This window comes from Barbus barbus (assembly GCF_936440315.1).
Source record: "Barbus barbus genome assembly, chromosome: 6".
In the NCBI taxonomy this organism is placed as follows: Eukaryota; Metazoa; Chordata; class Actinopteri; order Cypriniformes; family Cyprinidae; genus Barbus; species Barbus barbus.
This window is the reverse complement of record NC_136734.1, coordinates 17,880,126-17,898,855: the sequence shown is the minus strand read 5'-3', so window position 1 is coordinate 17,898,855 and position 18,730 is coordinate 17,880,126. Positions and strand designations below refer to the sequence as shown.

The 18,730-nt window shown below is 38.0% G+C and overlaps 1 protein-coding gene across 1 annotated transcript in view; it reads left to right on the top strand.

The window, feature by feature from the left end:
* The window catches only part of LOC306871412 (pappalysin-1-like), a gene marked incomplete at both ends in the record, with an annotated part of 88,457 nt that overhangs the window by 40,835 nt on the left and 28,892 nt on the right, over window positions 1-18,730 (top strand). Inside the window, 6 exons of the mRNA XM_079419318.1 lie at window positions 6,124-6,252; window positions 7,621-7,712; window positions 13,296-13,492; window positions 17,062-17,169; window positions 17,593-17,728; window positions 17,844-18,057. Coding sequence (XP_079275444.1) covers window positions 6,124-6,252; window positions 7,621-7,712; window positions 13,296-13,492; window positions 17,062-17,169; window positions 17,593-17,728; window positions 17,844-18,057 — 876 coding nt within the window. The remainder of the gene's footprint in view (window positions 1-6,123; window positions 6,253-7,620; window positions 7,713-13,295; window positions 13,493-17,061; window positions 17,170-17,592; window positions 17,729-17,843; window positions 18,058-18,730) is intronic.

Here is an 18,730-nt window from a genome sequence, read left to right as displayed (position 1 = left end):
TTGTGCATTTTTTTGTGTTGGACTATTTTCTAGAGCTTCTGAATGCTGTGCCCTCCAACAGAACAAGACCACACCTCAGTTGGCAGGCTGCCAATAATGTGCACATTAGCTTTCACAAAAAAAAATCTACTCAGTGCATATAAACAAGACCCAATGTGAACCCACTGAACTTCACTGTCCTCATACTGGGCTGTTTTGGGTGTCTTTTCTTGTTTCCAAAAAGTTGGCTGACAAGTGAAACTACAGTAAATACAGTGACAGCTGCAGCAGAAGTATGTTAGGAAAAGACATGCAGATCTTTTCATCTTAACAAATAATTATCTAGATATTTTTAAATATATATAATATTTAGAATTGAAAAAAAGTCTTAAGAAATCTTTGCAGAACTAAAGTAGTATTTATACTGACATATCCAAACATGCATTAAATCTGTGTTTAGTTTGTAGTAGCACAGTCCAAGTTGTGTTAGCAAGGTATTCAGATCCAGCCAACGGGCTTAATCTGCTCAGATAATGTGGTTTTTAATTGAAAAGGTTTGTTTTATGAATTAATGCTGCACAGCTGTATTCACCAGATGGTGAGAAAATGTATCAGTGTATCAGCAGGCTTGTACCGCTCTGGGATCAGCAAAAAACTCCCCGCATCTGAAATTCATAAACGCAGAGCGAAAGTGCTGTTGAGAAAGCTGTTGTGAGGAGTAGTGCAGAATATTTTAGAAAGACTTCCACTTCAGCTAAAAGCTAAATCCAGGAAATTCATTATTAAGTATCAGCACAAGCGATTCCTCAAGTTAGGCTTCCTTATGGGAATTTTACAGTAACTTCTAGATCTCAGAAGATTGTTGCATTGAGGCTAGTCTAAAGGAATTTACTGCAGTAGTTGGAATCGGTATGAACAACAATAAGGCCTGGGGTCAGCCTGAGTCAAAGAAACAGAGTCGTGTTGCTCCTAAATCATACATTATTTGATCTTATGCATGTTAAACTTGTCACCAAAGTGGTGTTATCTAACATAGATGAGTTGTGGTTGTTGTGACACACATCATTTTCCAGAAAATGTATACGATTTTATTGCTTTCATGGAGTTTTATTGTTGCGCTATAATCTGTTATTGCAAAAATATATTTTGTATATGTTTTGCATGGAAAGAGAAGTGTATAATTCAAATATAAGTTAATATATAAATCAGAATAAAGATCTGTACAAATTATAAACTACAATATAAATGTAATACTGTTAAATTGAGTTTTTAATGTTTTGATTTGATCAAAATATAGTAAAAACACTAATGTTGTGAAATAGTATTATTATTCTTATTGCTGAATCATTTAAATATTATTACAATTGAATATTTTTTAATGACATTGCAATTTAGTTTCACATGATCCTTCAAAATTATTCGAATATGCTAATATCATTATAACATGCTATTTATAATAGAAATATTCTTATGAATATTGAACAGAAATATTTTGCAACATTATAAATGTGAATTTCTGTATATTATTTATTTTATTTTATTATTATTATTTATTTAGTAGTGGAGCAAGTGAAAATTATGACAGGGCGAGTAAAAGTTAAATATATAAAAAGTTAAGCTATAAGTTGTAATCTCAAAGTTGTTTCTCAAAGAAATGTTAGTAAATTAACAGGAATCATTTGATGAGATTTGCTTGATGACTAAATATGATTCATTGTCAGTTATTTTGTCCTATTGATATTGTTATCTGTTTTTCTCACTTCCTCTCCCTTTCAGTCCTCAATGTGGGTGGTCTTTTCTGATCCCTCATCGCTTTGTGACAATTAGCTAGAGATCGTTTTCATCGTCCAGGAAAACAAGGGCCATAAAATGTTTTGTCAGCTCCAGAGTGGCGCAAAATTACATGGCCATTTCATCCTCCAGGTGCAAGCCTAGTTCGGCTCCAATAGAGGCAGGCAAATCACTCATTGTGACCAGTGAAAGCAGCCCCAATCAAAGTGGTGTCTGGCTAAAAGAGGCAGGCTTCCTAATGAGAGCTCTTCAGTGTAGCAGGGGAATGTGCTATAATATCGGATCTCAGCCAAAGAACAGCCGCTATAGATCACTGCTGCTACAGTATGGAGAGTGATTAAGCAGAATGGCCTCTGAGAACCTCCATACTGCTTCACACACCCGTTTTTATTTGCAGATTTATCAATATGATGTCACAGGCCAACAAGACAAAAGTGCTGTAAAAGAACACACTTGACCCAAAAATCAGTGCTGCGTGTTGTAAGCATGCACAGGATATGCAAATTTAGCTTCGTCTTGTGCATTTTAAGGTATAGTTCACCCAAACAAATTAACATTTAGTGATTTATTACTCACCCATATGCTGCTGTTTTTGTTTGTAAAATGCAAAAGGTGAACTTTTTGAGCATTCTTTACCCAGATATTTTTGCAGAATCTTTCATTTTTCCATACAACAATTCGTAGTGACCTCAACTATTAAAAAAGAAAAAACTTTTTTTTTAATGACATGAGGGAAAATGTACAGTATGTATGTGTGTATAATTCTTTGATGAATGATTGCTTTAAAGCTGTGAAAAACATGCATGATTCATGACTTCAGAATAGTATCCATTCACAAGCAAAACATCCTGCTTTAGACATCTGTGTTTGTGCAGTGTCTCTTTGTTTTCCTGTAGTAATCTGAAGAGATTACGTATTACCTACTTGAAGGTCACATTGCAAGAATTTCACATTTTCCCCCAGAGCTGTCATGGATTCCAGCGGCGTGTTTCTCTTTCATTCATAGAGAATATAGTAAGCACCACTTGATGGATGTCTTGGGTTGAGTTGCGGTCTGACCAAACATCTGTGGTTGGGTAAATTATATGATTGAAGTTGTGTTGTTTTTTTATTTAGCCATATGAAATCTGATTTTGATTTTAAATGACAAATTATTTCCACTCCTTTGAAGTAATTAAGTTTTTAGATCAGCATTCTCCTCTTAAACACTTCAAGCAGCGAGCAGCTGCACAGAGGGCTTGACATTATGAGATGCGTGTCTTTGATTTCTTTTGAAGGTATACAGCGACTACTATAATAGCATTTTTCAAACATCTGGGTTGAAAGAGAGGAGTACCTTCAAAAAAACTGGAGGATGAGTGTGCTCCTCTATAGAGCTCAATTACAAGCAACAGAAAAGACGGACTTGTATATGTCACTCTTCTGATTGTTTGTTTCAAAGTCCAGCTGTATTTAAGTGCAGACCACATTGCACAAAAAAACAAAAACTGGAAATGACATCATAGAGAGGACCCCTGCAGACCCTCGTGACTGTGTGCCTAGGCTTTTAATATAAAATAATTTGTGATACTTCAGATTGTAAGATGTAATGTGGGGTGACCTCCCCCATACATTCATTGATATAACTTGATTACACCACATTTTTAAAGTCATTAAAATTAATTATTTAAATTCTTGTGTATGACACGGAATCTTGTGTATGACATGGCATTCTAAAAACACAGCACTCATGTTAAAACAAGTTTAACTTGCCTTTTTTAATGCAAAAATACATTCTGTGTGAATGGACCCTTATAAATCATTAACCCATATGGTAATTTGGGGAAAAAAAGAAACTCTGGAGAGAAGAAAACCTACAAGTGTTGATAGAAACCAACCCATTATGATTTCAGGAAGTGAAACCGGTCATATTTATACCCAGAGATTTTAGCTGCTTTAGTGTCTGGTTACCGTCTTAACTAGTTGTGTGCTTCCTGAACATTGTCAGTGCTGCACGCTCCCACCCTATTGACTCAAGCGCTGCAATGTTTTCCCACACTACTGCGGGGTATCCCACACGGGAATACTGATGATGTCATGAGCTACCACAAATTCCAGCACAGAGGCTCGAAAAATGCTGTTATCATCTAAAAGCACGAAGACAGGAAGGTGCTGTGACACATCGCGATGTTTGAGCTCCAGGGTTTCTCTGGATTGTTACTCCTATGCGACTATGGAATTTCATTTGAACGTTGTCTTCTTGTACTGTGTCTTCGTATGCAGGCTGACTTATAAAAGTTTTATATCTGCGGGTTTATTTTTAAGAAAGATCTTCTCTGAGTGTTTTTAGTATTGCTCCAATAAATTATTACGATTTCACAAACAAACAGCCTCACCACAAATTCGTAATATAGCCACAAGACATTGATGGCTAAATTGATAGTCGATTCAACGGGCAAAATATCCTTTCCTCGTTGTGGAAGCCAAGCCCACGGTCTACCTCAGGAGTCACTGTGGCTGTTAAGGATAGCAGCAGTACTCTTTTAGCTTTGCTCTGCCTCTCCACAACAAACATGTCTTAGAAAAACACAACCACAAGACCACATTGCGGGCCAAGATCTTCCAGCTCTTGCCTTTGGGGGTTGGCTTAGACTCCACGTGCATTTCTAGCAAACTAAGTGTCCTCTGGCACTCGGCAGTTCTCACACCACTGAGGCTCTCTGACCCATATTTGACTGTTTGGGAAGTCTGCAGCTGGAGGAGCTTGTGGGGTTTTAGAGCCTCATGGTGGAGCTGATTGAGTCGAGTATACCTGAACCAGCTGTGAGACTTTCCGCACACTGCGCAATTCCTCCAAGTTTGTGTTCCTGCAGGCGGAAAGTTTAAGCGTTGTAAAGGATCTGCAATTAAAATGTTTTTGTTAACCCGAACCATAGAAGTGGCTGGGTCGATAACAGGAAGATATTATTATTATTATTTTTTTTTAAGAAAGAAGGGGAGTTAAGGACTAGTAAGGCAGACAGATGGGCGTATTGTCCGAGAGAAAAGCACCGTACCTCCCCCTCTGCCTCCCCGACTGATCCTGCACTCCCTCCACCTCCATTCTCATTGTGAGGTGAAGATGAATAGAATGAGAGCGGAAATGCATTTTATGGGATGAGGGAGTCTTGGGTCATTTGGGTGGTCCGTGCGACGGATCCTATGCTGAGATTAGAGGCCTGATCCCGGCACAGATGATGACTAGAGCTTTACTTTGCTGAGTCTTGTGCTTCGTGTACCTGAAGGGTTGTATTACAGTCATGACGAGTGCTGAGTACAGCACGCTTTGTACTCTACGTAGAGTCACATTACAATAGCCATCCTTTCTTAGCATCTAATTGTTGGTGCTTGAAGATGAAAGGGGACAGTTTGTTTTGCACGAAATGCCTTATATTAAATGCACTGAGTGGTTATCGCCTTATATAATGGCAAACACTACAACTGTCTCATAAACACTCATTCCGAAGTAATTTTCCATCTCTCAGTTGTAAATATTTAAACAGTGTCAACTTAGGTAGAGGTAAGCAGATTGCTTTTAAAGATATGAAGTCTTTTCTTTATACTAAAGGTTTTTGTGATATATGTTTGTGATATGGATATAGAAAGGTGCACATTCAATTCGTGTCAGGAACAGGTGCAGATCTAAAGCAGTTCTATAATAAAGTGCTAATATATAATAAAGCGATAAATTATGACACTTCTGGTCATGTTTTGTTGAAGTACTAATGGAAAGCATATGAGCAATATATCTATTCACCATTGTCTGTTTGGCAGCAGTACTCTAACTTGTGATCAAACTTTTATCTCTAATAAAACATTTGAAACCCCTGTTGAAATATATGTACCCTACCATTCCAAAGTTTTGGGGCTGGTAAGAATTTTTTTTTTTTTTTTTATGTTTTTGAAAGAAGCCTCTTATGCTCACCAAGGCTGCATTTAAAAAAAAAAAAAAACATTTAGAAATGTTTTATTAAATGCATTATTATTATCATGAATGTCGAAAACAGTTGTGCTGTTTCTCTTTTATTTTATTTTTTTTTTTATGGAAGACATTTTTTCAGGACTTTTGGTTAATAGAAAGTTCTAAACAACAACATTTTTCTTTTTTTACATTATACATTTTTACTGTCACTTTGGGTAATTTAATGTGTCCTTGCTGTGTAAATATGTTCTCACTGACCTCAAACCTTTGAATGGTAAAGACCCACAATCTTTTAATTGACTATAGTTTTAGGAGTGCACGCATTGGGGGGTTGGATTTCTCTAAACCACCCCATAACTTACACCCTGCATAAGTTTAAAAACATACTAATAGCCCTTGTTTATGTGTTCCAGGGACTTAAAGCCTGATGAGACATACACCTACCACGTTCTGACAGTATCTAGAAGAGCGGAGAGTGAACCATCTCCTCCTCTCTCTCACCAGCTGGGCTCACCCTACTGTGGAGATGGACTCATCCAAAGGTGAGTTCACTCTCTAAACTTTCACTGCATTCACTGTAAATCTAACGGAAATGAAAAATGTACATATCCTTGTGGTTTACTGCAACCACTGTGGGTGACAATGGTTATAGCCATGTTATGAAAATAGTAGGAATTTTATGATTCACTCAATTTACAATGTGATGTGATTCACAATACTGATTTCATTATATGATTTTCTCATAATTTTGTTTTCAACAAAATATAAAAAAAATATATAAATGAAAAGGTGTCCTTTTATATTGCTACGACAAAATGCTGCAAATTTCTTTGTGAAATGAAAATATATAGAATAACAAAACTAAATTAGAATTTTAGAACGAATTCCAAATTAAATAAATAAATAATACAAATAAAAGAAATCTCTTCATATAAACAAACTAAGGCTTTGCCTGTGCTCTTTCCATTTAAAATTAGAGGCAACCACTGTATTTCAATCTTGATCCAAGCATTAGCAGTTTTTAATCTAAATTAGATTGTATAATTTCGAATGCAGAATATAAAAGCAGAATGGTCTGCTTTTAACTTTGTGAAACTATACTAAATAAAACATCTGAACGAAACAACAGTAGCAGATGGGCTGAATCAAGTCAAGTCGAGTCGAGTTTTGGGGGGTGGTCCATGTTTCAGGAGGTAGGGGTTTGCATGGGGTTTCAGAGGGGGGCGGGGTGATTTGAGTTCAGGGCTCTCACAGCCTGGGGGGAAAAGCTGCTGAGCAGTCTGGCGGAGCGGGCTCTGATGCTCCGGTACCGTCTTATGAGATGCAAATTCATACCGAATGAGATGCAAATTCAGTCTCTGACAGCAGGTGGCGCTTATGGAACAGCAGCGATACTGCGTTTCCTTGGTTGCTGCTGTAAACAAAGCAGCGCTGCTACTTTAATATGCATTATACAGAGAAGGAAAGAAAATACCATCTAAACTTTCCTAAAGACAGCCAGTTCCCCTCAGAGATACATTTATATAAACTGTGTAGCGATTCATTTAATATCTCAACTGATTTGAATCGTCACGTATTTGCGTAAATTTTCAACGAGATACATCGTTACATCCATAGAAAATAAGTAACGTATTGTGAATAAAACAATCTGAAATAAACATAATTAACAGAATGGCTCATTGAATTGAGTTGTGTAAAATTGTTTACAGAGGCTGCATCTTTGTCTTCCATTAGCAGATTTTCAGTAGCTGATTGGAAAAGTATAAACCTTGCTTTATTTCTGCTTGTTTTGGTAACAGATGTTTTGAACCATGACTGAGTAAAGGTTCATTTTTTATTTATTTAAAACAGCTTTGTGGCAGTAAGGTTACTTGTGTGATTTAACTATTTTAATGAATTATGCTTTTCAGATATCTTGGAGAGCAATGCGATGACATGAACTTCGCTAATGGAGATGGCTGCTCAAACCAGTGCAAGAAAGAGTCGTTGTTCAACTGTGTTGGTATGTGATCATCATCTATAGCTAGAAATATTAAAAGAATAAATTAAGTCTTTATTCCAACAAATACATATATGTATTTTTTTTCTAAAGGAAAGCAAAGGTCGAATTTGTGACAGCTCATAGTAACCAGTTTGAGCCTGCTTCTCACACAAAGCTATTGTATGACTTCAGATAACTTGAAATACAATGCAGTAGTTCTATGGTTCTTTTAAGTTTTTTTTTTGTTTTTTTTTTTTGCTTGGCAGACATGGTCAGGCATTATATAAAACATAGACACTAAACAATCATTATGCAGCTCTTTTCCATACAATGACACATATTGTATGGAAAAGACCTGCACAATGATTCTTCAAAATACCTCCTTTTGTGTAAGGCGAAAAAATAATACAAGCATATGTGTTTGGAATGACATGAGAGTATAAATAATGATAGAATTTTCATTTTTTTGTTGAAAATATTCGGGTTGAAATGCTTATTTAGCTATATTTTAAGAAGAAAGTACAATAAACTAAAGGTATATAAAGTGTATCAATCAGTTTGATTGATGTTTTGCTCCAGCAGCATTTAGCTGTATTGCTCATTACTCTCAGCGCTCTATTGATGTCAGTTCTGCCTGGTTGCCCAGCCATCAATCTCATGGCTTCAGTCTGTCATCAGTGTCACATGGTGTCCTACACTGACAATGTGTGAAAGACCGAGAAAAAGTTCTGTTGTACTATTCCTTTATAACACAAAACTTGTTAGCTGGTTGTGATGTTAATGGAGTGCTTTAAGTTGTGAGCTAATCAGTTCTGTCAAAACAATTGGCCGCATAATTGGACCCTCTTACCGACATTTAAGTCCCCTCACAAAAGACTTTACTCTTTGCTGTAGAGCTCTAAGATCTGCCTAACGAGCACCAGCAAACCTTTGTGGCACTTCTTCCTGTTAGCAGTAATGCAACAATCCCCTTTTCTTCTAAACGTGTGGACAGAAAGCTGGAGTATAGAGTAAAAAAGACAGAGAGAAGAAAAGGAGGCAGCAAAGAAGAATAGATAAGAAGGGCTTTTTGAAGTTCGCTGTTGAATGTAGCCAACATTCATTTAGCTGAAGTCTTGTCTGACCTCTAGGACACCTCTGGAAGTCTGAGGTTACACTAGTACACGACAGTGCTTAATTGGCAGTTCCGCTTTTTTTTTTTTTGGGAGTTGGTTCAATGAGTTCAGCCTTCACTGCCTTAAAGGAACAGTTCACACAAAATTGAAAATTAGTAATTTACATCAAAAATGCTAAAAAAAAAAGAGTAAAAACAATAAATGTCATAGAGAAATCATAAATTAATCCTTTTTTTTAGATGTAGCTTTTTCTAACAGTGCTTTGACAGCGCACTTTAATTACATGATGTAGCCTATTACAATATCCTCAAAAATCAAGATATGTGGAAAAAATACCCTTGTATGAGTTTTTGTATTGTATTTTGTTTGTATGATATAATAAAGCATTCAAAAGGGGGTTTTCACAGCAGTATCACAGAAGAACCATTTCGGAATAGTTGGAATCAGAAGCCATGGATGACAGCAGAGGTTCGTGGGCTGCTAAAGACCCGAGATGAAGCATTCAGATCAGGAGACAAAGCAGCCCTCAAAACAGCAAGAGTCAATCTGTCTCATGGCATCAAGAACGCAAAACAACAATATGCTAAAAAAATTAACAACAACTTCACAGACAGTAAAGACACATCTTTACCAGATGCACTCAACCACTTCTACTCACGATTTGAGATACAGAACGACACACCGGCACAGAAACTACTCATTAATCTCCAAACGACCAGGTACTCTGTCTCTCTCCAGCCGACGTAAGGAAGACCCTGTCCCGAATTAACCCACGAAAGGCTGCGGGCCCTGACAACATAACTGGACGTGTACTGAGAGACTGTGCTGCACAGCTGACGGATGTCCTAACAGACATCTTCAACACCTTGCTGAGCCAGGCAGTCGTCCCCACGTGTTTCAAATCCACCTCCATAATTCCAGTACCAAAGAAGTCACCCGTGTCCTGTCTGAATTACTATCGTCCCATAGCACTGACCCCAATCATGATGAAGTGCTTTGAGAGGTTAGTCATGCATCACATCAAGTCCAGTCTCCCAAACACACTGGACCCATTCCAGTTTGCATACCGTCCAAACCGTTCCACGAACGATGCAATATCCATCACTCTCCACCTAGCTCTTACTCACCTGGAACAGAAAGACTCTTATGTAAGAATGCTGTTCATCGACTTCAGCTCAGCATTCAACACTATAATCCCACAACAGCTCATCCACAAACTAAACTTGCTGGGCCTTAACACCCCCCTCTGTAATTGGATCCTGGACTTTTTAACTACAAGACCTCAGTCAGTCCGTGTCGGCCGCAACTCCTCCAGCACTACCACACTGAGCACAGGTGCCCCACAAGGCTGTGTGCTCAGCCCGCTACTCTTCACGCTGCTGACCCATGACTGCACTGCTAAATCCAGCTCCAACCACATCATCAAGTTTGCTGATGACACAACTGTGGTAGGCCTCATCAGCAACAACGATGAAAGCTCTAGAGAGAGGAAGTGGCACAGCTGGTGTAATGGTGTGTTGCTAACAACCTGTCCCTCAATTTGAGTAAGACAAAAGAGGTTGTGATGGACTTCAGGAGAAACTCTGTTGACCACCCCCCACTGACCATCGACGGCTCAACCGTGCAGAGAGTCGGCAGCACTAAATTCCTTCTCAGAGGATCTCACCTGGAACACCAACGTCACGTCACTCAACAAGAAGGGACAACAGCGCCTCCACTTTCTCCGCCGGCTGAAAAGGGCAAGTCTCCCGCCACCCATCCTCACTACTTTCTACAGGGGCACCATTGAGAGTGTGCTGACCACCTGCATCACTGTCTGGTATGGGAACTGCAGTGCTGCTGACCGCAAGACCGTACAACGGACAGTGAACACTGCCGCAAAGATCATCAGTGCCCCTCTCCCCTCCATCCTGGACATTTTCCTTGCACGATGCTCCAGCAAGGCCTGCAGCATTGTGAAAGACCCCACCCACCCCTCCCACAGCCTCTTCCAGCTCCTACCATCAGGTAGAAGGTACGGGAGTATCAAAACTTGCTCTGTCAGATTGCTCAACAGATTTTTTCCCCAGGCTGTGAGAGCTCTTAACTCCAATCTCCCTGTCCCCCTCTGACCCCCCAAAAGTACATTCAGTATTGTATAAATGTGTGCAGTATGGATGTAATCCGGACATACCTATTTTGTCATGTTCTCATTGTCATGTGACCTATCTGTGTCAAATTCATCACTTCACTGCCATTCACAGATCCTCTCCAATGGCCTCATAGTAACCTGTCCATTGGATGTGCTCTTCAGAATCTCACCAGAAATAGTGGTCATCTGGGAACTTTTTGTATGCAATTTTGGATGCTGCTGCTGATTTGCCACAACCTATTTGCAGTTTTAGTTTCACATTTAAAAGAATCGTTCCATTTTCATGACATTTTGGAAAACACACTCAAAAATCCCAGAAAATATCAAGATGTAATTTATTTTGCCAATATAGAACACCCCTAGTATCTGTGCATTCGTTCATTGTAGCTGCATGGAAAAGAGCAACCAGTGCAGTGAGAAACACTGAGAAATATATAAAGTTAGATGTGGAACAACATGAGGGTGAGTAAATGACAGAATTTTTAGATTTTGGCAGAACTATTTAAATATTCCTTTAACTATCAGTCACAGAGATTCAGCACATTCTACTTGCTTTTGTACATCTTTGTATGGAAAGTTGGAGCTTTCTATGTCACTTTCAACAACGTCTCAATTTTCGGTCGGTTACTTTGTCCAAAACAGCATAACGTTTGACAGAAATAAAATGTCTTATCTCAACCTAGTGTTATTTGTGCAACTTACATTTATGTTGAACGTACCCCAAGACAAACCTCTGATCAAGCAGAAGGGCAAAGATCTATGGTTACGTTAACCCTGTGTTTCTTGATATTTTCCAGCGCTCTGTTTTGAATGTGTCACGCGAACCGTACACGGTAACACAGTATTAATAAAACACTTCCTGTGCTTTTTTAGCACAGGAAGTGATGTGACAAGGTGCAGCATGGATCCTGCTGCCCTTTATACATAGTAGCTTCCTCTGAATGATGTACTGTGGCTGCTGTGCGCCTGAGGATGCCTATAACTTTACATAGTCTGTCCTTGTTAATATTGTTTTGTAGCTTGCCAGGGAAAGAGTGTTTGATTTGATAAGTGCACATCTTGCAAACTTGTTTCCTGACTGCTGTTTGCAATGATTGACACCTCGTAGCTGTTGATTACCAGGATGGCTGGACTGAACAGGTGACAGAACGTTGCAATTCAAAGCGTGTTCCCTTAATGTCAGCTAAACGCGTTCAGATTTTGCTGACACCTCAGGGCCTGGGCAAAGACAGGAACGGGACACATCAGGGCACGAAACAAAGAACAAACAACACAAATCAACATTTTAAAAGGCTGGACCTCTTATTAAAAAGAAGCTTGAAGTCCTTCATCTGATAATGGTAGTGGGATTTTAATTGACGTGATCAATTTGCTAGAAATGCGTCTGGGCTGCTGATACATGAAGTACAGTCATAAAAGATAATCAATCTGTCATCATGAATGTTGATTTATGACTGTCCTTGTTTGAAAGCCAGTTAAAAAGGCCACGTATTAACACTGTGAAGTAATGCCAAGTAAAACAAAGAGTGCTCTAAACAACATTTACTGTTTGACAAACTAAACAGAATGTCCTGTACTCAGCTAAATTAAATATCAGCTTTTTCTGTCCTGTCTCCTGTTTTATTTTCATATTATTCCCATTGCTTAAGTGTAATTTATTTTACTTTCATTCAAATTAGCTTTAAGTTTTTCTCTTTTTTATTTGTCAAAATGAACAGTAAGTGAGATCATTTAAAACTGCACAGACCTAAGATGTATTGTTTTAATTTCTGTTGCCAACATGCCAACAAGTTATTACTTACCCACAGAAACGTTATTTATTTGCATATCATTCAGACTGTATAAATATAATTTATTTGGCTGATTGATGAAGTGTAATTTATTTAGCAAATATTCAAATTATCTTTAAGTTCTTTTTTATGTAAATAATTACAGTAAGTGAGATCATTTCTTCATTTACTTACCCACACAATTATTAATTTAACAGACCCCCCCCCCCCCCAAGCAAATTATAAATTACAGAAATATAATTTATATATATTATTATATTAAACAATCATCCCTTAATCCAAGGCAGAAAACAACGTGTGTGTGTGTGTGTGTGTGTGTGTGTGTGTGTATAGTTAATTGCTTTAAGGTCAATGGGTAGAGTGTTTTAGGTGGTCTGCCATTATTGTTTCACTACTTACAATTTTGCCCTACCTGAAGCTGTCTGAGAACCGCTGAAATAAAGTTAAGGACACGAATAACTGCTACCAGCTCAAACAGTCTGCTGATCTTAGCATTTGAAATGGGCTTTTGGTGCAGTGGTTCAGTACTGCTCTCATACCAGTTCATCTCTACCTCTCTCCTCTGAAGACGAGCCCAGCTTGTGTTACTTCTACGACGGTGATGGTGTGTGTGAGGACTTTGAGCGGGAGGCGAGCGTAAGGGACTGTGGTCTCTATACTCCGAGCGGCTTCCTGGATCAGTGGGCCACTGCAGTGGAGGTGTCCAATGAGGAGAAGATGCACTGTCCAGCGGAGGTGGCTGTTGGATATCCTGCGGTGACAAAGGTGAGCACTTTTACAAGCATACCAGCACATCTACACATGCATCGTGTAGGATGTGTAGAAGACCCCATGAAAGGTTGATAGGTTGATGTAAGTGTTATAGTTTTTTTGAAAACTTTTATTTTTTAATTGGAGTGTAATTTTTTTTTTTTTTTTTTTTTTTTTTTTTTTTTATATATATACAGTACATTTCCATTTAGGTTTCATTTATATTTACTTCAGATTTAGTCATTTTAGTGCTACAACTTTTTTCAGTTGGTTACAGAAGGTAACATTTTGAATTATCTAAGTACAAGTGGCTTTTTGACTAAAAACACAGAAAAATCTCAGATCTAAAATATGATGTTTATATTGACGATGAAGTCAGGCTGAACTGCAGTTTTTCGCAATAAACGGCTGAGAAGCAGATTCTGTTAAGGAGAGATTTGAGAGACTTCTCTAACCCTTCACACATGGAAGTAGTAAAGAATTGGCTCTTTCTGAGGGATGTCTTAAAAAAACTGTGTTGTTTTACTCCCTGGATATTTCAACATGATACATTTGTAATTTTACAGTTTTATTGGCCACTTCTCCTCCTCCTCTCCCTACTATTGTGATGTTTGTGGAGCGCGAGTCTCTTGCGCCCCGAAATCGTGCAAGCTCCTGAATTAATCATGTCACAAAACTATTCCTATCACGCTGTGCGCAACCTAAGGATTTATGGCACTGAGAAATGGCCATTTTTCACAGTTGAGCTTAAACCTCATTGTTGCTAGAAATTGCGTATTGTGGCTCGTAATGGGAAATGGTGGCACATAGGTTACGATGACTTTGAATAGTCTTGCCAATGCACCTTTGTGTGGAGTTTCTCCACAGTCTCGCAAGTATTTTATATGAATGTAAATCAAGGCCTCGTTCAGGTTGGAAACAGCTTAAGCGATTCAGCTGGTGATCAATGTAAGCAGTGTATCGGAATGACTAATTGCTTCTTCTCTTATTGTGTGGCACAACGGCCAATGGACTTGCAGGACAGGCTGCGTACAGGAGTGTACTTGACTCAATGGAGGGGAGGTGGTGGAGTGGGGAACGGTGTCACTGAGGATACTGTGGCGTGCTGAGAGAGTGATAAAGCGCGCGAGAGAGAGGAATCTCATGAGATTAAGCCAGGAGTGCAGAAACGAATATCCTCTCCTTCTATTTTTTCACCCCATACTCCCTTTCTAAGTCTCTTTTAAGCATTACATCAGAATTCTCTAGTTTTGAGGCTAATTTTGTAATGGTTTCATTCAAATTTTATAAGGCATTTAGAGATGAAAAAGATGTTATGAATCCCCCTTCTCCAGTCAGCTCTCTCCCTGCAGAGCTGTCTTAGAGTAGTGAATGACTTGAATTGCCGGTCTCTTAGTCTAATTCAAGTAATATTACATCACCTCTAGATCTGTGAACTGTAAGATGATTCCACTTCGAGAGACAAATTCATTTCTGAAAATGAAAAACTCATTGTTTATGAGTATGTTGAATTTCTTTCCATAAATAATATCCAAATGTGCAATTTACATGAAAATCGCAAAAATAGCTTTATTTTATCCTTTTATTTATCGTTATAACCAATTTCCAAGTAAAAAAAAAACAACAACTAATATCTAACTATAATACCTACATATATTCATTACTTGAAATAAAAAAAAAACATTACATTTTACCTACAGTAAACTAGTATCTAGTAGCCAGGGTAACATTTATCATTTTTATTTAGTTTAAATTGAAATAACTAAAAGTAAAAACTGAAATAAAATAAATAAAATCTATATGGATAATAAAAAAACTCATAGTAACTCATTTTAATAAGACATATGAGAACTTTACAGAAAATGACAGAAAATGTCTTATCTGCAGTACTTTTGCATTACATTTATAGAAGTTAAAATTAATTTTAAAAAACTTGAACTAGGTTTGAAGCACCTTGAAGCTCAAAGGGAATGGATGTTAAATAGAGAGATAAATGTTTGAAGGGGAAAGCGTGAAGGCCAGACAGCTAGCGGCACACCTGTACTGCTGACCGAGCAGGAAAAACCCTCTGCATACCACCCCAACAATCCTGGGGACGTCTATTGTGCAGGCAGGAGACAGTCTAAGCGACAGCACTGCTGCCCTGATCTGCTCCCGCTGCTGTTACACATACACAAACACTGAACACATCATTAGTGCCGTTCACTCTGTGAGGAAGCGTGCAGCTCTCCAGTGTCACCTAGCGTTGCAACACTGTCACCCCACAGTTGGGTTCATGGGGTTCAGTGAGGTTCTCTGTCACATTATTCTACAGTGAAATGAAATACATTCGATGCAATTCACCGTGAAACAAGGGCGAAGAGTGTAGAAGACTTGGACTTGGAGTTAGCTGTTGCAGTTAAAATACCACTAAAAATGGCATTTAGATCAGCATTTATTTAAAATGGTCTATTAGAAAGAGGATTTTACATGAAAAGTGGGTGAATTTTCCATCTAAATATGGACTTGATGGAAATTAGGAAAAATAAATAATAAATTTGCTTAGAAAGGCACTATGTGTTTATTTACTTAAGTACTTTATTCACTCTGCTCTGAAAAAAAAAGTAATTTTAGCTTTTTGATGATCAAAATGTCCTAAGCTGCCCTTAATGTCAGAAAACCAACTTGTATGACTGGTGAACTTCACTCTCACACAGAGAGTCAAATGTCTCCATGGGAGTAATTTTGAGCAGTTGCTAGAGTTCAGGCCAGTTTTGGTCACATTGCGGTTTGCTCTCAGTTCTCTGAAGAGAGTAGTAGGTCAGTTCTCCCTGTTCACCCGGATTTCACTGGCTTTAACCTGGCCACTTGTAAGGCTAATTGTGATTTTACAGATGGTCTAAACCACATTTTCATAGTGGACTGCCGGCTTATAGCCTCATCATTACTCTGTTTAAGTGCCTTTGTGTTTATAGTCCAAAATATGCTGTAAAGTTTGGGGTTGGTAAGATTTCCTTGGTTTTGAAAGTCTCTTCTGCCCACCAAGGCTGTATTTATTTGAACAATACAGTAAAAACAGTAATATTGTGAAATATTATTACAATTTGAATTAACTGTTTTGTATTTCGATGTATTTTAAAATGTAATTTATTCCTGTGATGCAAAGTCATTACTCCAGTCTTCAGTGTCACATGATCTTCCAGCAATCATTATATTATGCTAATTTATTTGTCGCTCAAGAAACTTCGTATATTTATCAATGTTGAAAACAGTTGTGCTACTTAATAACTGTTTTTTTTTTTTTTTGGAAACCATGATTTTTTTAATATATATTTTTTCTAGGATTCTTTGGTGAATGGACAAGAACAAAAAATATATATATATATATTAATCTGAAGTAGAAATCCTTATCAGTTTTAATACATCCTTGCTAAATAAATGCAGAAGTTTCTTAAAAAAAATATATATATATATATATATATGTATATATATATATATTGAATGTCCCCATTTCAGGACAAAAACACAATTTTATTGGCCACATTCAATGAGTTTAACTAAGGAAGAGAAAAAAGAGTGAATGTCTCTTATGTTTGTTTGCTCAGAGCTGTCAGTCGAAGGTGTTTGACCTGTCACATGGCGTGTCCCAGTACGCTTGGTTTCCCTGTGAGGAGTCTCAGCAGCACAGCTGGACTTCACAATATTGGTTGAAGGTAAGAGATGGCAAACCATGCTAATGTCTTTTTTTGCTTTCAGTTGAACAGATTATTGTCATGTAACATCAGGTGCATAAATATGATCATGTGACTTCAACAAGTAGTACATATTCCTGAAACAACATTCTTAGAAACTAATTTAAACTGAAACAGCTTTATTATCAATTTATAGGTTTCCCATAGTCATGGGAAATATACATTTTTCTTGTTGAATAGTCTTTGAATAGTCTCATTTCCCCCTAAATTTAAGGGTAGCTAACGGATAGGACTAAGATTGGGGTTAAAAATAAATGTGTTGCTGTGTTTGATCAATACAAGATTTTGATCCAGGAGCACATGTTACTTGGTAAAGTCACAATTAGCAATGATAGAACTGACTGTCGCTGAGTTTTTTTGTTTGTTTTTTTTGTTTCCCAAAAGGCCTATTACGCCCATCCTATGGTGGCTGCCGCAGTCATTATCAATCTGGCTGCTGACGGAACAGCCGACATCGACCAGAGACAACACAACATTACTGTTCAGCTGGTGGACACTAAGGAGCAAACCCACCCTCTCGGTCAGTCTCACCCCAATCTACAATAACATTTCAAACACACCTTTTACTCCAAGTTGTGTGTGAAAGGTGATTTTTCTTTTTTGCTGTATATTTTACGATGGCTGGATGGTTATAGGGGACTGGAGGCTGAGCTGCCGGAACAATCCACTGGTGATCCCTGTGAGTCACGACCTGAGCGTGGCTTTCTACCGGACAAAAGCCATTATAGTGAGCTTCAGCTCTCCTCTGGTGGCCATCTCAGGTGTTGGGCTGCGCTCCTTTCAATATTTTGACCCCATCACTATCAGCGGCTGCCAGAGCAATGAAATCTACAACCCCATGGGCCAAAGGTGAGGAAATAAATCTAGCATTGCTCTCTCTCGTGTCAGTGTAGAGACTAAACGTTTTGCCAGTCCACTGCGCTTAGATGTGGTCTTAGAGCTGTAATGTATACTATTTGAATTTGTGTGTGTGTGTGTGTGTGTGTGTATCATGTTAGGATGTCTATTGCAGTAGTGGCAAGATTTGAAGATATGTTGATGACACATTTATTTAATCCTCTATTGCAGAATGTTATTTAATAAATCAATTTACTTCACTTTACTAGCACATGATGCATAAAAGATGGTAATAAAATAATTAACAATAAAGGGCTGTCTTTTAACCAATACCAATAAAAAGCCTTTTCTCGGTCACGCTATATCCTCACAGTCATCAGCAAAGCTTTTGTTTTTCACCCGTTAAATATTATTCCTGTTAGTAAGAAAACTTTAAAACTTTAATTTAAACACATTTATAGTGATATAAATTATTTGTTTGGGATGAGAGATTGCATTAATTTGATTTCCTGTTAAATAACAAAATCGTACAACAGCAGAAAAGATATGGATTGACTACACTCTAAAAAAAATGGTGCTATATAGCACTAAAAGTACAGTTTGGTGCTGTATAGTGGTTTTTCAGCGGTTCTTCACTTGTTCTTTTGCATGACTGAGGGGCTATATAGCACCACTACCATATACA